Genomic DNA, 19,502 nt, shown 5'->3' on the forward strand with positions numbered 1-19,502 from the left:
CTGTATGTGAAGTATGTGAAACTACATTTTGACCTAATTCCAACACTTTTGAAATTGAATCCAGCAGTGTTGTCTCAATACTAGACTTCATAACTTCGATACAATACCTCAAGAAATATTTGATACCATTTTTGATACCACGAGGAAAAATCTGACACAGCATTGTGGGCATAAGATTTTCAGATGTTTATAACAAGGCTGTGACATGACAGCGAGATACAGCTTTTCTTTCCTTAGCCAGCAGAAGAGAGCGCTTTTTTTTATTATGACATTTTTTTCTTTTACATATGAAAACAAACCTCCCGCGGACGGCCCCCTAGTGGCCGGGAGGGATTTTTGTTTACATGATCCTGTTTAAATCAATCTAAAATAAAAAAAACAATAGCTAGCACATTCATTTGAGTGATTAAGTATTAAAATAGTTTCAATCATTCAGAATCGATATGTATCAATATTTTGATATTTTTGACATCACTAATATGCAGTAGGGGCGAGCGAGTACACCACTACCTGTATCTGTTCATCCAACGAAATTATTTGGATCGATACCTGTACTTGGGTGGGGTTTGTGGGTGGAGCTTCAATCTGAAGTGGGAGGGGTTTACTAGAAATTATAATATGCCTGAAATAGCGATATGTGTTGAGCAGAGCAGCTGCTACTGTATGTTTTATTATGTAAGAGAAAGCTATTTACAGAACAGCCCCAGAAGTGAACTTCAGCTCAATGTTTTTGATGACAAGAATAAGAGAACTATTTACAGAAGAAGCTTTTTATAAACTTGACTAAATAAACATCAGTCACCCAATGAGGATTTTCCTTCATCATGAGTACAGATATTGACATGTTGAGTACTTGAATGACACTAGTTCTTGTAAACCCTAATATCCAGACACATATATTGGTAGCACTTGCAGATTTGCTGATCATAGAAGAGTGGCCCATTAGACTTGGCAGAGGTATGTGCTCTCTGGGTACCCTTCTAGCAGTTTTCCCCTTTAGATAGTTGGCTAAATGAGTAACACTGGTTGTGGTCACATATATGCACTTAGATCCCTGGGCCAACTGGACACCCTGACTTTTTTTTGCAAATTAGAGGCAAGAACAGTTTATTCTGTCGCGAGTGGGTAATTACCTGACTCAAATAATTCATTTCCTTCAGTACTTGGATGGAATAATGAATAGCCTCCACAAAATGTTCCGTTAGTGGGATTTAATCAAAACACTTTCTGCTTCATCCTTTACCTAACATTGGACCTTTGTGCATGACTTTTCTGAATTACTTTATGTCTACACTGTCTGTGCTAAAAAAAGCCAAATATTAAGCATTTGGCATAGTAGCATATGCTTCTACACTCGAGCTATAATCCATCTCCTTGTATCTGTAGAAATGTTTTATTACATCAGTCCAAATGCAAAACAGCAGTTCTGTTGCTGAGCAGGTATTTAATCACAGCGGGTTAGCTTGTTATACTAAAGATGTTAAAAGTGGTTTTCTTAACATGTCAGAGTGGATCCAGTTGGGTGGAGTGACTTCTCAATGACTGAACGCCTACTCAGGGAAGAACAAAGATGGCAAGGAGCGAAACATATGAGTAGCTTAGAGTACTGCACAGGAACTGGGACTAGCAAATAATGGCAGATTATAATGGATCCCATTTCGTGGCTTCTGGTGGGGATAGGATAAGAAAGAGGCAGGAGGGGGGGAAAAATAGAAAGATTGCGATAAAGAAACCAGAGCCCTGCTGAGAGACACTAAGCAGGAGAAGGAGAGGAAGAAAGAAAGAGTGAGAGTGATGATCGACCTCCCCCATGAAAGACTTGGCTCGGTGCCGGCAGGGCAGCGGCAGTCAGAAGAGTGGGTCTAATGCTTCAGAGCCAGGGAGAATCTAACTGTGCCAAGCCAAGCTAAAGTGACAGCTTGAGCAGCGGAGTTGTGCAGATCAGTTCTCCCACATCTCCCAGCTTCCTCGTCGGCTGTCACACCAGGCCTGCAGGGCCAATCTGCTTACTCAGATGTTTGGTGGAGCCAGATGTCATGCTTACAAGAGAGTCCCCGAATTCCCCTTCAAGGGGTACCCTATTTGCTGAGTTCTTGTGATAACGTCATTAGCAACCATACTGACAAGGAGATTTCCCACCCCTACATATGTCCAAACTGTAGATTTGTATTTAAAACTTAAATAATTTAGGGCAGGACCTGCAATGAAGGAGTGCTTGGAGATGGCCACAGAGTTTTTATAGAGATAAGCTGAGAGAAAAAGAGCCAATCCTGGTTGTGTGATAGCAATCTAATTGAGGCTGGGCCTCGGTGTCAGGTGGCTGGACCGGCTCAAGCCTTAGGGCTGGGGTGACAGGTGGCACAGCGGGTGCCCAAACCATTCTGACACTACCCAGGGTGCATCAGTGGCAGATTGCAGGGGAGGGCAGCGGGCAAACTGGCTTTGTGTCTCTCAGAAACACAAACACATCCTTGCAATCGCACACACTCAAACATTGGTTTTCCCCAGTTGCTCTTTTCCATTTTGTAACTGAAATCTACAGGACAAAATGGTGCTTCCGAAGTCTGTGTGTGCGTGTTACATGTATTCACGTGTGCTTTTCTTACAAATGCACCAGCTCATAAGCAAGCATGCGTCGCAGACAAAGTGACGCACACAAACAGGAACAGAAACACACACTCGCGCGCAGAGCTGAGCCTTTGCTCTGCTGGTGAGTGAGTGAGCGAGTGCAGCAGGGACCCCTTGTACTGAGTTGGTCCCCTCCTGTCTGGCCGCAAGCGACTCTCTGCAGTCAGGCAGCACATCACAGCCTCCACACTGCAAACAGACTGAGTACGTGGAGAGAATCCTGACTGCTGCCTCAAAGGCACCAGCCTACGTGTGACAGCAGTTCATTAACATCCTTTTTTACTGCGTCTGCTGGAGCAACCACAGGCATAGATACAGGAGCCATACTGGCAAGCGATAGATACAGAGTTCAAATTTCATACTTTAACCAAATGTGTTTGTTGCTTCATTCTCCATTCCCACTAGTGGACATGAAGGAAAAGTATTGTAAGCCTGAAGCCTCTTTTTTTATGGCTCCTTTCACGGTGGGGGTGCGGGCTACCTGCAAGGCGAACGGCAAACCTTACATTCTCAGTCATATGACTGATTGAGGCTCAATCTGTTGTTCATCCTGGCTGAGAGTCTTGTCCAAACAGACGAGCTCCCACAGAGGCTCTGGAGAGGCCTTTGACCTTATCTCAGTGTATCGACAGCAGAGGGGGTTCTCTGATTGTTCCATGTGGAAGGAGAGGTGTGCTGTGGATAGGTGCATGGTTGAATCCCATTTAAAGGGTTGTGTAACCAAATTACAGAAAAAGATCATTTCTTACTTCCCCTTCGTGGCATCTTGGCTCATAATTTTAGTTTTGACACTTTTGACACAGACTGCTCTCACAGAGATTGACTCATCTAATCAAACTTGTGAACAGGGTGGAGTGTTTCTACAGTATAGCATCTGTCTCATCCTGTGTTTTCAGCCTTATTTATCCAGGGACAGTGTGCTTTTTTCTCCTTATCTTCACATTCACACATATAGACACATTCACACCTGGAAGCGACCAAGAATAACCACACCCGCCCCACGTTTAGCCGATTACCGGGTGCAGTGTGTCTGGAGCTGAAGGACACTTTAGGCACATTTTTTGATCAACTTAAGTGAAAAAGTTTATGGAGCTGCTTGAGTGGTCGAGACAAATTGAGGAAGTGTGCTCCTTAGCTCATAACTTAGGAGGTATTTTATCTAATCTTCAAGTACTGTTTGCATTAGATCCATTTTAATATATACTCAGCTTGCACCCTTTGTACTTAATGAGATTTCAGATCAAACTTGAATTTTCATGCTGTGGTAATGCAAGTCTTTGATGCCACATATTTTGAATTGGGTTTTTTTTTCAAAAGCTGTCCAAATCAAATAAAGCTGAAGCAATAAATGCTGCAAATCCACTATATTGTAACTGAAACCACACGTAGATATCGGCTGTCAGTTCTGCTCGACTCAGTCGTTGAACGGGATAAATGTGAGTCGCTGCATGAACTTTTCTTAATGTGAGCAGAAGAGAAATCCCACGCCAACACCAGGTCGAGGCCCTCTGGTAGCCATTTTCAGTATAAACACTACAGGGAGCACTTAAAATGGCATATAAATTCATGCAAGGTCTGGTATAATTCTATGGTTTAGCAGAGACGTGTATGTTACAAAAGGTGCAGACCTTCGTCTTGTATAAATGGTGACAACCAGGTATTTACTTGCGAACAACAGTATGAAAGGTCAAACCGGACTGAATACGTGTTCATTATCTCGAGTCATACACGGGAATAATGTGTTAAAGTGCTATTAGTGACTCCTTCAATGGCAGCATGTGGCAGCATATAGTTAGTTATCTGGAGGGGGCACTGATTGGAAACAACTGTCGAGTGTTCAGAAGAACCAAGAACCTTTAAGTCACAGTATGATTTTCAGAATATAGTAAATGCATTCCCTCTTCCACTTTTCACCTCACTTTACTCACACAAACAACCAGTGTGCTGACAGTGACTGTGTGTATGTGTTTATGTGCTCAGACTACACTGATCGATCACACATATTCACAGAAACTCCAGATGTTTTTCTTATCTTAAAGCTTAATTTTCTCTCTCTGTCTGTTTGTATAGACAGTGTAAATAGCGGACGGAGTGTCCCGGTCTGAAAAGTGAACTCAATGCAGGCGTGCTTTAATCCTGCATTCTTTTTAATGGCCAGCAGGGGGCGTCTCCACGACTTCAAAGTGAAAGAAAGAAAAGGAGAAAATGGCCCTACTTCTCCCTTGATTTATTACCTCAGTAAACAGTTTCCAAATGAGTCTACGGTCTCAATCGATGGTTTCAAGGTAAATTAAGGTCCCATTTAGAGTAAAATAGATTATAACGCATGGTATGCTTTAGAGCGGGGCTACCTTGTGATTGACATCTTGCTACCATAGCACATCCCTGGGATCACAGTCAGATCCAACAGTATATATAGGCAAAGTCCCTCCCCTTCCGATGGACCATCATGGGGCCTTATTTCAGAAAAAAATATGTACAGCAGTTAGCGTTTAGTTTGTCATAAAACAGTTGTCATAACCTTTTAGAGCCATTTCCCGCTAATTTTCAATATGGACAGACTTTTTTAATATGTTTTTAATAGTTATCTGTGACTAAGTGGCGGCCATGTTGGTGTTGGTGTCGTACATAGTGTGAGACGATGTAGTTCACAGGGTGGTTTCACACGTAACTAAATGGTACTTTCCTATCTTTTTCGACAAACTATGACTTTCTTGACTCGCAAAATATTCTTTCAGTTTGACCAACATATGTGTAATTAATGGCACCATTCAAATGGGATCAAGAGATTTTCTCTCACAATTAACCACCATACATGTTTTCTGAAAAAGGTCCCTTTGGGGATACAAGACAGGGAAGGGGTTTACATTTGTCGTGAACCCACTTTAAGTCCATTTCTTTTCATATATTTCTGTCACTGATTGTCAAATCCATCCAGAACTAGATCAACACACTCTTGTAAAGACTCTGAACCATGTCCTTTGACTTGTCTCGCTATTTGCAGAGCAGACTTAGTCTCGGACTGTTTATTTCTCTGGAGAGTGGAGGTGAACTGAAGGATGGGTGCATGACAGGTTGCCACTCAGCACTCACTCCTACATCTGTCCCGTCCTTGTGCATTAGTGTCACACGTGTGCTTCGGCACTGACCTGCTCCCATAAATCAGCCGGGCCGGCTCCTCGCTTCGCTCTCTCGCCCCTTCTCTGCCCTCTCTCCTCTCCCCTCCCTTTTTTTGACTCTCCTTACCTCTCAGCTCTCCTCATCTCTCCTCTGCCAGCGTACCCTAGACTAGTTCTCCATTCTGGCAGTGCACCACACCTGCACTGCGGCTGTCAATCAGCGGGCAGGAGGGAAGAGTCGGAGACTGCGCTCAGTTTAGCATGTTTGAGGCCGTGTGGGCATGAAGTGTTGCCTGAGGAATCCAACCAAGTGAGTAGTTGTATTCTCGTCACACTCCGTCTCCCCTTCTGTCTTCGGCAAATTGCCTCTGCTATATTTAAGCAGCGAATGGTATGAATTACACCTCCTTGTGAAAGCTCTACTTTTTCAACATGTCAAGGAAGTTTGAGGTCTTACTTACTTTATTCTGTTCCTGTCTGCAATCTCTCTCTCTCTTTTTCATTCTCTTTGTGTGTATGTGTCTCTCAGCCATTTTCTTCCCTCCTCTATGAAATGAAAATGAATTTGCAGCGGGCAGCGGCAGGTATGACAGAAGCTGCGCGCTGTTCTCCACTCTATTACCTTCTAATGATGTCTGAATGTGAAATTGTCTTCCTTACGTGTGCCTGAGACCCCAACAGCCCCCCATCCATTCCCCCTGTCTTCCCTCGTGCTCTCTTGCCAGTCCTGTTCTATGTCTCATCGCCTCAGAATCACTGTGAAATAATTGTGCAGGTGACTGAAGCAGGGCCATTATTTTGGAAAGCTGCTTAGTGCTTTAAAAAGATGTCTCATCCTTGGCCAGACAGCTTTCTTGTAGTTCCAATAAAGCCTGATCAATCCAGACAACAGAGCGACCCTGTCAATGGATAGACACCAGCTGAGTCATTGCAAACTCAGGGCCGATGCTTCCAGTCTGACTTTTAGACACCTCAGCATTAACAAGGTCTTTTATTTTAGTTGACAGGAGAGGGGGGCTAATATGTAAACACAGGCGTGGCTCGTGGTTTAACAAGCTGACGGAAATTTGACTGAATAGTAAAGACTTGGGAACTTCAGCTGGGAGAAGAGTTTGTGTGTTTTTTGAACCTTGCATGTAGCACAGGAGTACGTATACAGTACAGTTTATAAAGAGCCATTTGACGGCTTAAAGCATTGACTGTATATGAAGCTGGACGTATCTGCCGTTCCCATCTCGCGCTGGTGACATTATTTGGCGCCAGACTCTGGACAGTTGTGATTGGAGGTTGGAGCTTTCAAGTCTGATGTCTCACCCCTTTTTATAGCATCAAATAACTAAATAATAACAAAACATCAACTTGATAAGAAAATGACAGAAAGCACCACAGGGGCGGCCAGTAATGTAGGCTTGATAAGGCTAAGCCTTCCCTAAATGTACTGCTTTAGACTATTGTTCATATAAAGTGATGTGCGGATCGTAAAATAAGATTCTGATTATTAGCGAATGGGATGTGGATGGGTAAAATAATACATATTTAATGAGGAAAATATTAACTCCATTACCAGCAGCAGAACTGATGCGATGCATCCCCTGTGCGCATTTATGAATTAACGAGGCACAGAAGCTTAACTTCATTGATTATTGACATCCCTTGACAGACAGGCAGATCACATCAGTCAAAATCTAATGTTAATTAATGTTCTTCTCCAAAAAGCACAGATAGTCCAGATTCATAAAATCCTCCTGATAAATCTGGAGCTCTAAGCCTATTTGTATCAGAAAATAATAGTTTATTCTGGACAATCGCTGGAAGACGGCCCTTTTACGTGATTGGCCACCGGATCGTGACGTCGGCCTTTCCCCAAAAGTTGAGTCGGCTTCAACTTTTCTGCCGCAGCCGGCTGCGTTATTTTTCCGGAGCCCCCTGCAGCCAGCACCGCCGCAGCCAAAATAGACTGCCCTCATTAAGATGAATGGGAAAACCTGCGTTTTCACTGCACCTCCTGATCCAATGTGAATGCAGCCTAAGGGTACATGTGTAGTTACAGCACTGCCCACAGTAGTGAAATGGCAGAGGAGATCCGTTGATAAAGAGACGGATAAACAGACATCACTTGGTTCAGTTTCTTAGCCCGCTTGCGTTAAGTGGTTGTAAATAGAGCTCTGGGCATGGTGGTAATCCACAGACAGAAGGGAAATGACAGGAAAGTGAAGGGATCGTTAGAGAGAGAGAGAGAGAGAGACATAAAGAGATTACTGCAAACTGTAAAAAGCTGTTTTTACACGCCTCCCCAGTTGATTTTGAGCGGTTATTGCGAATGCTCCGATTAACAACAAATTAACAGCTTGTTTATGATGACGGTTTAGTCATGAACATTATACTAACATTATCGGTCTGTGGTTGTTGAAACAAGTATGATCAATCACCATTTATTTGCGTGTAGTATATGACCTACACTACAGCCGGCCACCAGGGGGTGATCAGGATGTTTTGGCTTTGTCGTCCATTTCTGTACACAGTCAGTGATTGTAAGCTATGGTTCTCAGTTGAGCCATGAAAGAGATAATCCACATGAAAAGTTTTTTTCTTGGGAGAGAGACCTTGATTTTCGGTATTGACATTGGTATTGACTTAAAGTGTGTTTTTAATTAGCTGAAGAAACTATCTGAAATCACTCTCGTAAGCACTACCCATGGTTATCTCTTGGTCATTTCCATGTTTTGATTCCCTTGGGATATTCAGGTGAGTTTGATTTTGGTTGTAAGGCGCTATGATGGCTGGTTTGTCACCGGGGTTATGACTGAACTCTTTGTCTCATGGAATCATACCCATTGTGTTTCATAGCATGTTTTTATATGCTGTTAAATTCAGCAGCATGTCTGTCTTTGGACAACTTCCTGCTATCACCAGATAAAAACACAACAGCTTGAATGATCAGATGACAGAGTGGTAAAAGTTACACGGTAAATGTGTCAAACCAGGAAAACATCACAGTCGCACTTTTTGTGGGCACAATACTGGATGAGAAACTTGAAACTGATTCTGACACGTCGGCACACATGCTGAGATACATGAAAAGAATAATCATTTTTGGGCTATCTTTGTGTAGAAAAACACTGTTTAGCTCATAATGTGCTCACAAATCTTAGCTCACAGCATGATTCATGACAGGCCTCCAGCGCCTGTTTGGCACTGTGAAGCAAGACATGATCCAACACGATCAAAATCTGTCTCAAACACTTGAGTGTTTAAGTTTGGAGCGTCATGAAGGATGAGACTAAAAACACCGTTTGACTAACTTGTATTTGTTTTCCGTACACTGCTTCCTGCTTTGTAGTCCAGTTCTAGCTAAATACACATCAGCTCATGAAGGGAAAGACCAGTGAAACTGATGTCTGTTGTCTTCACATGTGTGTCTAAATAACACAAATTTGATGTAAGAACCCATTTGATAAAAACCCAATTTGAAATAATAACTGAATAATAATCAGTTCAAACATTAAAGTCATTCACTTGGCTTTGAAATAATTGCCTTGACAGAACTAGAGAGAAAGGAAGTAGCAAAGGGGCCACTGCCCCTCACTTTACAGCCCTGGCCCATATTCATTTTAACAAGCTGATCTGTGTCACCCAGCTCTAGTGCAGCTGTTTTCGCCTTTTCTGTCCGTCTCTCTGTTTGTCTATGGACAGATTTTTGTCAGCACGATAGCGTCACAGCTATGCAAGATGCAATCACGAAACTTTACAGGTGTGTAGTTGAGATAAAAATAAAGGGGTGTGGACCATAAGTACTGAATCCTCATGTAATAATGTCGTAATGACTACTGACTACTGAGTAGTCATAGTGAACATGTTTACGGGCGTGGCGGCTGCTGTGATCCCATCACAAGATGCTCATTTAGCAACACTCATACGTTTTCTGTTTCAACAGTTCAATAACGGAGGATAATACATTTTATTTTAGGTACTTTAATACAGTCTCTACTGGCACCGATTTCTTGCCCAAGAAATGTTACATTTTGTTGTAAGGCACGAAAAGACAAACTGACCAAATGTATATAGATTTTACAGTGATCCGCCGTTTATATCGCTCAAGAAGCCGGGATCAGAATCAGTCCAATGCAAATACTGTTTAAATAATTAGCTTAGATGATATTAAGTACAGTGTTTGTGACTTTTCATACATGACGACAAGTGGAAAAAAACAATGTCTTCTTTTTTCTTGTCTGTCGGTCGGCTGCCTGTGGCTGGTGCTGTGTGCACATTGAAATCATGGCCGCGAAAAGAAAGTAGTTTTCTCTCACTGAAAAATGTAGTCTCCTCGAAGCCTACAACTGCCAAATACAAGCCAACAAGATGCAGCAGCGAACACTCGTGTTCCTCAGGCTACCCTGTGTGGTCTACTCACACAACGAGAAGAAGTCGATGTAGACAGAAAACTAATGTGCACGGAGAAAGAACTACAGTAATATTTTATATTCAGGACAGTCATATAGTGTATTTGGATTATACACAGGACAGTAATTTAATTCGAACAGTAATATGAGAAGTGTTTGAAGCAGCTGTTTTGTATTTTGTAACAGTCGTAAATTTCAGTAAGAGGCGCAGCTGTCCCTTTCATTACTTTGTTTTCATGTAATAAATATACAAATGTCAATTAGATGTTTATCTGCATGAGAAATGAAAAAAAATGCTCATAATAATCATCTGTTCATGGTAATCAATGTGACCCAGCTTCCACTGTATTTCTGCATTACCATCTGCAATCTTGTTTTAGTCAGAAGCAAATTAAATTCAGTGTTTAGTTTTGCTTTAATAGAAGTGTCTTTGGCTAATTAGCCGTGCGTTGTGTAAATCTACATAGAAATCACAAAGTCATATGCACTTTTTCACACCTGAGAGAAAATGACAACATATGAACCACTTATCAAAATCTCTCTAAATTAGCATATGGGGATGCAGGCAAAATGCAAATTCCAGTAAAAAGATGTGTGATCTGACACGTTTCAAAGCCTTCAGCAAACTAAATTCACATGATTTACATTGAAGAGGGAGAAAGGACATTTTTCAACTTTGTTTAGCTTTGAATTATGCGTTTATAATGGAAATACATGCATAGATCAGTAGACACAACATCTGTCTCTTGAGAACTTTTGGTAAATGATTCTGTTTTCATTTATTAAACTTTTCATTTATTTATGAACAGTAATCAACTTTTTTTTTTCCTTTGGTTTACTGGGATGTGTGTGTATTTGGAGGGTTAAAGGAGTGTTTCACCAAAAAGCCACATTTTGAATATCAAAAGCTCACCCCCTGCAGGCTTGAAAGGTGCCTATGAAAAGTTTGCAGAGGAAGGCAGGTGTAGTCAGCTTCAATTCATGACTTCTACAATGGATGCCAATGGTGACCCAGTTTCATGGTGAAAAAAAAAAAAAGATTCATGGAAACTCTCCATACCATTCGTGCAGAATAATGCTTCTCCTCTGTCCATTTGTATGTTCGGCATGTGTGCTTGTATAAGATGAAAGGTCTTTTTCAAGAAAGGCCAAGCAAATTGATATACACTACACAAAAAACAGCATAAACGATGTCCAGTTAATTGTTAAGTAAATTTGTCAAGCAATGGTTTGGATAATACACAGCTTCCACATGTCACTTCCATTATAAGGCTTGCTTTTAAGTTGTTTTTTTTTGGGAAGCACTGTAGAGTCAATCATTTCAACAGTTGCGTAACCCTACAAAGTTCAACCAGACACTCAACCTTGAGCGGGTAAGCCATTATGACACACGGTTGAGGGATTTCTCTCATTACATAACTTCACCCATACATTCACATCGTCTGTTTCTTTCTCTCTCTGTCTCTCTCTCTCTCTCTCACACACAAACACATCTAAGACCTGGTCTCCACTCGACTGTTTCCGAGCTTGAATTGGCACCAAATACCCCTCACTGATTATAGCCTGTACTGGTCGTGCCTGATCCCAGCCGATCCCACACATTAGCGGCACTTTGAGCGTCGAGGCTCACCTAGAAGCAATTTACTGTGACCGGGCTGTGTGGTCATTGCCCTGGATGTTGCCGTGCAGGCTGAAATCATAAAGCCGCAGCTTACAGGACTGAACCGCTGTAAAACTACAAGCAGGCAAGCAGCTGTTCTGACAGAAAAAAAAAATCTTGATGTATTAAACTTAAAGTCCCATGAAATGAAAAATTTCTCTTCCTTGTTGGCTTGTTGGTGCCCTGTTCCCTTGACTGTATTGTTCTGCTTTCTTTTTTTATGTAGCACATCTGCAGTATGTCAGAAATGTTTCTATAAACCAAAATCCTACACTTTTCATGCTATTTTGTGATGTCAACCTCCTTCTAGTAAATTCAGCCTGATGTTCAGGATACTGTTAGAGGTGATGGATAAGCTGTGTCCAAGTCGTCCTCCACGGCTACCGCCAATGTACATTTGGCATTTTAACCTGCCTACATTTGATCTCTGATAGACAAAAACACACTTACACCCACAAACATCTGGCTTTTGTCTTTTAAGGTGAAAGGATACAGTTAGGATTCAATCCTGAGACTTTTGCCACTTGTCAGGTGTGATGCTATGAGAAGGAGTTAAGGATCGCTCAGTCTTCAAAAGTTTTAAACTGCAAGTTTTTAACTTTTTTCTTTTGTAGTATATCTTCATCCTGTATCAGGTATGTGGGAATGCATGGATCATCGTTGTTTTCGTTTTTATCTAAGGTCATAACTGCTTGTTGTGTTTGCACTGGAAGAGAATCAACTGCATGCAGCACTCTTTTGCATTTGGAGGTCCACTTATTGAATGCCCATCTGCTGTCTTCTTGTGGGGATGGAGGTCTTAAGTATTTGTACCAACCTTTATTTTAGTACAGGTAAATAATTTGAAGAAACAGCACAGGCTGAAAATCAATCCAGATCCAGAACTGTAATAATTGTATTTCGAGGATGTACTTGGATGTTTAGCTATGACCTTTACAGTATCGTAGAAAGGGTACTCCACCATTTCTATTATTGCACTCCTCGAGCATTGTTGGATTTTAATGATTGACTGTTTTTAAAAGGAGCTTAAAATCAAAGCTGCAGAACCAGAGAAACAGTCTTCCTTGTCAAAACCTGCCGTCTAAATCACCCACAATGCGACTCGACCTCTGACAGTTCAGCTTCATTTTCGGATGTGCCCACGTTGCCTGAAGTAACATCACATCAGGCAACTTTGCGCAGCTCCCTCTGGAGCAACAAAAGGCTTCATGCAACTTTTTTTAAAATATGCAGTAGTACTCCTCCAGACCTGTAAATAAACTTTGATGTGTGAAATCCCCTTTTGCAGTGTGGTGAAGGTGGCTCTGTGTCATTATATACTGTCTGGTATAAGTTATAGTTTGCAACAGCACCTATGTTTTGAAGGAAATGTTTTAGTGGTTGGATTACATTACATTTGAGCATAACGACGACATGTAAAATCATGTTTGTTAATTGATTTTCAATTTATAGTTGATTATAGTTGAAATGTTTATTAACAACCTTATTACTATAATTTGTTTTTCCAACAAAATATCCAATCTCTTTTAAATACACTATCTGCTTGTACAGCGTTATTGTTCTAATTGTTTTTGCCACAAACAGGCTGAGGTTGTTATTCTGTTTGACAACATTACAGAAATGATTCCCGTAGAGACGAACTTTTCTGTTAAATAATAAGATCCTTTTTGTAACCAGAAACACAAGTCTCAAGGAGAAGTCTCGCTCTGAAATCTAAAACGTGTGTCAGAGTTGGAGAGAGGAATTTGGAGTTGACCGAGAGGAACTGCCAGCAAGAATTTAATTCCAAACTCACGGCTGAACTATTTAACTGATATTGACAATCTAGATGAGGCAACAATTGTAACAACTGGTCTCTTGAGATGTCAGAGCGTGACTTGTGTTTCTGGTTATATAAAGGATTTCAGACTTTGACAAAAGGTCGGTTTGAGTTGCCCCAAAGGATTTAACTGCAGCCGTTGCAGCTGTGTTGCGGCTGCCAGCTGAGGTGATCTACTGTACCGAGTCCAAAACTTTTGCAAAGTATGAATCATTACCGTACCCAAACATGTAAATATAGGGCTTAGGCTTAAAAATACTTAATTCCCCTTCAAGTTTAAGGAAAGGTGGTGGTGATTCAAATCTACAGTGACTTGAGCACTACCAACCTCTTTTTTCCCAAAACCATGATAATTTCTTTGCCTCAACTCAAGGTGATGTTGTTGCCAAACCTGACCACAGGATGTGAACTCTGGTCTCTGGTGTCCTGTGCTTCGTATTCCTGCCCTCCACTCCGACCACCTCCCTAAAACCAGAATGTGGTACATAAATGAAACACTAGAGCCCGACCAATATGCAATTTTGAGGGCCAATGTTGACACCCTTATTAGGGTGGGAAAAAAATCTGATATCGACACATATTTTTTGCAGTGATTCCTCAATTGTAGTTATTAAACACTTGTGACAAAGATATCTGATGGAGGCAGGATGTTTTACAAATTTACCAATAAACTTCCATCGTCTAAAATGACATGAGTGCACTGAAATGTGAAGTTAAATCATTTTAAATAACCCCACGCATGTTTTTCTGCATTATGTTTGGTAAAAATGAAAAGATTTCATATTGGGCAACATCGAAATAAGGTTGTCTGTGAACAGAGCGAACTATCTTCTTTGGAACATAAAAGTGAAAACACTTCTGTGATGCACTGTGTTAAGGTAATTTACAGGAGCCAGAGTTGTAAAAAAAGACGCCTGCACACACAGAGACACAATCACACAACCACGAATGATCAACATGGGTTCATAAACATAAACGGGGCTCCTGTGTTTCTTTCTTTCTACTAAAGAGAGTGCATTTTATTTCAAAGCTTTACTGTCATTACACAATACAGGATTTCGCAAGGAACTGTGGTCTGTTTGAGTGTCAAATCCTAGTGAATAACAGGATCACAATTTCAGCCCTTTAGCAACATAAACTCACCTATCGAATGATTAAATGAAACAAAACAAGACCGAACCAGCTATAGTGTTTATATTCTGTGTTGTTCACTGAAGACTTTGTGTCTGTGTTTCCCTCCAGGTCAGGGCGTCCTGTCAGCTTCATGGTGGTCCTCAACACTCCAAACCCCCTTAGTAAGATCTCCTGGGTAAACCGTCTGCACTTGGCCAAGATTGCACTACGTAAGCACAAACACACACACACACACACACAAACTTACACACACACACACTGGCACACACAGGCATGCAGACACAGAAAGGATTACTATGTCATTTTTTATTTAAACAGGATGATGTAATGCAATGAAATGTAATAACAATGTTTTAAGTCAGAGGCACAGACACACCAACAGTGTTTGCTTCACTTTCTGTCAGCTAAGCACACAACTGGTGTTACCACTTATATAATCAGCGGAGAAAAAAAACGAGACGCTCAACTGGGTCATCACAAGTTGACGTGCTGATTAACGAGGCAAACTGTTTGAGCAATGTTAAATTAATAACCTCCGTTCTGGAATACCGTCTATTTATTGTGAAAACAAACATTACTCGGCATTCAGGAGAGATTATGGTGCCATGTGAGGACTTTAGTTACGTACTAGGTCTTGAAAAAGCTATTTGAACTCCTTTAATTAAACTGTCCATTACCAGTCATTGCTAAAGCTAAGTCACCCGCTTTCCAATTCTGGATATCTCATTGACTGTGGAGGCTCAGCAGTGGTCAGTGTTCATGAAGGAAAAGAATGGCCAGACCCTCCCCAGCAGGGAGCAGCACAGTTCTTTTTTATCTTCCTAACCTCTTTCCTCCAACCCTCGCCTCGCCTCGCCTCGCCTCGCCTCTGCCCAGGCCTAAGCCTACTATGCAGTCCGACCACGCTGTCGCATAGGAGGTCTTCCTCTCTGGGCTTCATCAATGCGTGCTGTCATCCAGTGGCAAAAACAGAGACGGGACTACTGAGGACATTAATCTGCTTATTTGGCCATGATGGCACGCATATTCAACCCACTCACCACCCCAGTCCTCTTTACCCATCCTTTCCTATTCCCTGCGTCGCCTTGAGCGCTCTTCCTTGTCACACACACTTTATTCTGGGCTTGTTGTGCATGCAGTATGTCTCTCAACACTGCACTTGTGCGTTGCTCCAATCATAATGTTGAGGCTTCTTACATCCCAGCGGCCATTGCTGTGAGCGTCAGCATGGACACGTTCAAGGTTTCCGACAAAGTTATCGGTAGATAAAAGGACACTCCATTAAATGTCTTGTACAGAAGAGTGGGCTGAGATACCGCCGATGACTGAGATATATTTTTCAATTTTTTGAAGCCTAAGCATAGCCCTGAGACGATCAATAACACAGGTTTGGTGCAGGTCAAGAGGTTTTCATTTCACAGAAGTTTTCTATTTTTCTGCATCTTGAGGTTCTCCATATTTGCACATTACAAAAAAAAAAGGAAGAACACACAAGGACACACTGGATTCTTCTCCTGTGCTGCTGGCCTACCTTTCACAGTGGGGGTATGGGTGTGCATGAAGCACACAGTACATCTGTAGACTCTCCAGTAGAGCTTGCTGTATATATGGCTTGTGTCAGAGTGGCATCAAAAACATCAGGCTGAGCGCGAAGGATGCTGTGGCTGCAGTGAAGCGCAGCATCCCCAGCCTTCCCTTGTTGCTCACACCTTTATCAGCAACACAGCAGGCGTACTGATGAGGACAGTGGCATAGTTATAGCATGCAGCTCTCCTCCCCTGTGGCTGCTGTGCGGACATGGGTGATATTCAAAGCCAAATCATGCAAGTTATCCGTAGCTGTCATACGGACCAGGAGCTGCCAAGCTGCAATAATGTTTATGGAGACCATGAATTTCAAGTACGAGCCGAGGAGGATAAAATGAACAGAGGAGGGTCGAAAGTATGTCATTCTTTTTTTTACCTGGCATTCACTTTGAAAGAAAACATCAAATAAACATTTATTGAATTTTTTTCGCCCTCTTAGGATCTTACACCTACAGAAAACACACCCTGAACACCCTGAAGACAAGGGATAAAATGCTATCAAAATGGAAATATTGCTCAGTGCTTTCACACTCATATTGAGTGACTCTGTAATGGCACACCTGTCAGCACCAATCTGTCTTTGTCATGCTATCCTACTGCCTTGTAGCCTCGAGCGCAATGTCGCGGACATGATACTCCTGCGTGTTAAATCTTTCCCTTTCTTTGACTTAGAGAGAAGTTTCAGATCCGTCCACCAATCAGGGGAAATTGACACATCTAAAGGCTGTGAGGTTTTAGGCCTTCAGCCAACGCTGCTGTCCAGAGGGAGTTACAATAAGACCAACAGTAAAATAAGCTTCGATTCCTTCCATCAGCAGCATGACAAGCAGCCAAGTGTAAGGAGTACAAGCTTCGAAGTGCAAGGGAAAGTAATAAAATAGCAGAGCAAAGACATGAAATAAAATAAGAACCAGAGAGACGCACAGAACAGGGATCTTAGGGCATGTGGAATAAAGGGGGAGGCGATAGATTACAGAGAAACCCCCACTGCAGTCAAGACATTAAACAATTAGATGTTTTTTTTTATATATATCAAGCTCAAAACTCAGATTTGTGCAGAGAAGCTGCACAGAGGGAAAAAAAAGACCATCTTTATTATGAGTCCTTTATTGAAATGATTGACTGCAAGTGTTGATACAATTTTACGGTGCTTTCTTTACGCCTGATCATTTATTTACAAAGATGAGAATTTCTAGTAAGCTTTGTATGTTTTCGCACACTGATATACACATGAGACTTTAAACTTCTTGACAGTGTTCTGCTCTTCAGATGACGATTATAAATCTGCAGCAATACCTGACACATAATTATATATTATGTGTCACGTATTGCTGCAGCTAACTAAACGGAGATAGTACTGATTGGAATGCAACTTTGATTCGCAAAGAAAGAAAAAGAAGGTTGTGCTCTATTGCACTGCTTTTTCTTTTTTCAAGGCAATCGTCAAAGGCCCTTTCACTTTTACCTTCCTCATGAATGGCTTACAGGAATTCATATATGTATTCATAGTTGACAGCCCAAACGACGTCAATCCTTTATTGCGATCTCAAGTAGCCTCACAAACTGAGGTTAGTGGAAATGTTTATTGTGGATGCTAATAGGAGCGGGGAATTTAGTCAAGGTGAGGACACAAAAGTTATGTGTGTATGAAAAAAGTGTGGACTGAATGCAGACTGTCAGGAACATCCACCACGTTTTCTTTACCTTCCTACCCTGGAACCAGACACATTGGCGAGCTCATGTTTCATTTGCTCTGGCAGATGCTTCTGGCCACCCTCCATTCAAACAGTTTTCCCTCTGCCCTGATTTGTGCTGGGCCAAACATAACCATTTATCTAATATAGAGCGGGTTTGATGTGATGACCGGTGGAGCAGCGTCACAGATTTGAACGATCACACGTCACAATTTGGCTGCTCTGGTTGGTTGTAGGTTCGTCCAATCAGCAGGTTTGACGAAACTCAGATCGAACTGTTAAACTGGGCAGTGCTGATCAGTTTTTTTGTTTTGTTTTGTTTTTCTTTATTTCAAAGAGAAATGGACAAATGATCAGTCAAACCAGTTCAGACAGTTCAAACTAAAATATAGAGAGAATATGGAAAAAATTTTATAAAATAATAATTTTGCTCACAGAAGACTTTGGGCGTTGGTGACTTCTTCAGACAAAATTATGCTGAGTAAATTTTAGCTGATTTTTTAAAATTTTTTGTTTGTTACAAGTTTAAGAGACCCACAGTAACAATCACTTGAAATTAAAAGTAGCTTGAAGGATGAGGTTGAATCAAAACATTTAGCTGCCTAAATATGAAATTTCCCCTAAAAATTCCCCTAAATTGTTATTTTCACTCTCAAAATAAGTGATAACATTTCTCCCCTCAGTGATAATGTGTTGCTTTGCATAGTAATACAGTATGAGCTCGGCAGTACTGATCCAATGAAACAGAGACAGATTCTCATATTCTATTTAGCTGTAATTTGAGAACGTTTCTGACCAGGCCGCCGATTTTCTTCCTGCTAGAAGAACGACGGAGATCCACCCGAAGTTGCATGTGTCACTCAGCGCTTTGTCACACGTCGTTGCTCTGATTGTTTTTGTTCTGTCAAATTGGAGCCGGAGGCATTTTGCTCTGCGGCAGTTGATAACACCTCTTGGAAAATCGAAAATGAATTGAGAGGTTTGAGAGTAATATGCATTTGGCTTTAACTTTTCCACTTTTTAATGTGAAAATGCAACTATGTCATTGTTTTTTAATTACCAGCACATTTAAATTACAGAATGTAAATTAACTGCGTGATGAATGTAATATGTTTTGCCCTGTCTGTCACAATCTAGTCTTAAATGTTTAACATCGAGATGAATCATTTTGTAAGTTCTCTCATATTTAAAATGTGACATTAACATATTAGAATATGTGAATAACTGAGCTGTGATTTTTAAAGACATAAAGATCTACATAATCCCAAGTTATAGGCTGCTGCGTCTACAGTAGATCCCGTATGAAAGTCAGGACCACACATGCACAGCAGCTCTGTGACGTGCTGGTACTCGTCGAGTCGCTCATTTAAAAATAAATGGTAGAGATGAGGGCGGGTTGATGGATTTCATCGGATCCCATGGGGAAATAGATCAGCACCAACCTGGTCATGATGACAATTAC

At 41.4% G+C, this 19,502-nt stretch overlaps 1 protein-coding gene across 1 annotated transcript in view; it reads left to right on the forward strand.

The window, feature by feature from the left end:
- arhgef10la (Rho guanine nucleotide exchange factor (GEF) 10-like a) overlaps nt 1–19,502 on the forward strand; it is a 120,199-nt gene that overhangs the window by 46,282 nt on the left and 54,415 nt on the right. The window contains exon 19 of the mRNA XM_073468882.1: nt 14,869–14,969. Coding sequence (XP_073324983.1) covers nt 14,869–14,969 — 101 coding nt within the window. The remainder of the gene's footprint in view (nt 1–14,868; nt 14,970–19,502) is intronic.

The sequence above is a fragment of the Pagrus major genome, chromosome 6 (genome assembly GCF_040436345.1).
Source record: "Pagrus major chromosome 6, Pma_NU_1.0".
Lineage (NCBI taxonomy): Eukaryota > Metazoa > Chordata > Actinopteri > Spariformes > Sparidae > Pagrus > Pagrus major.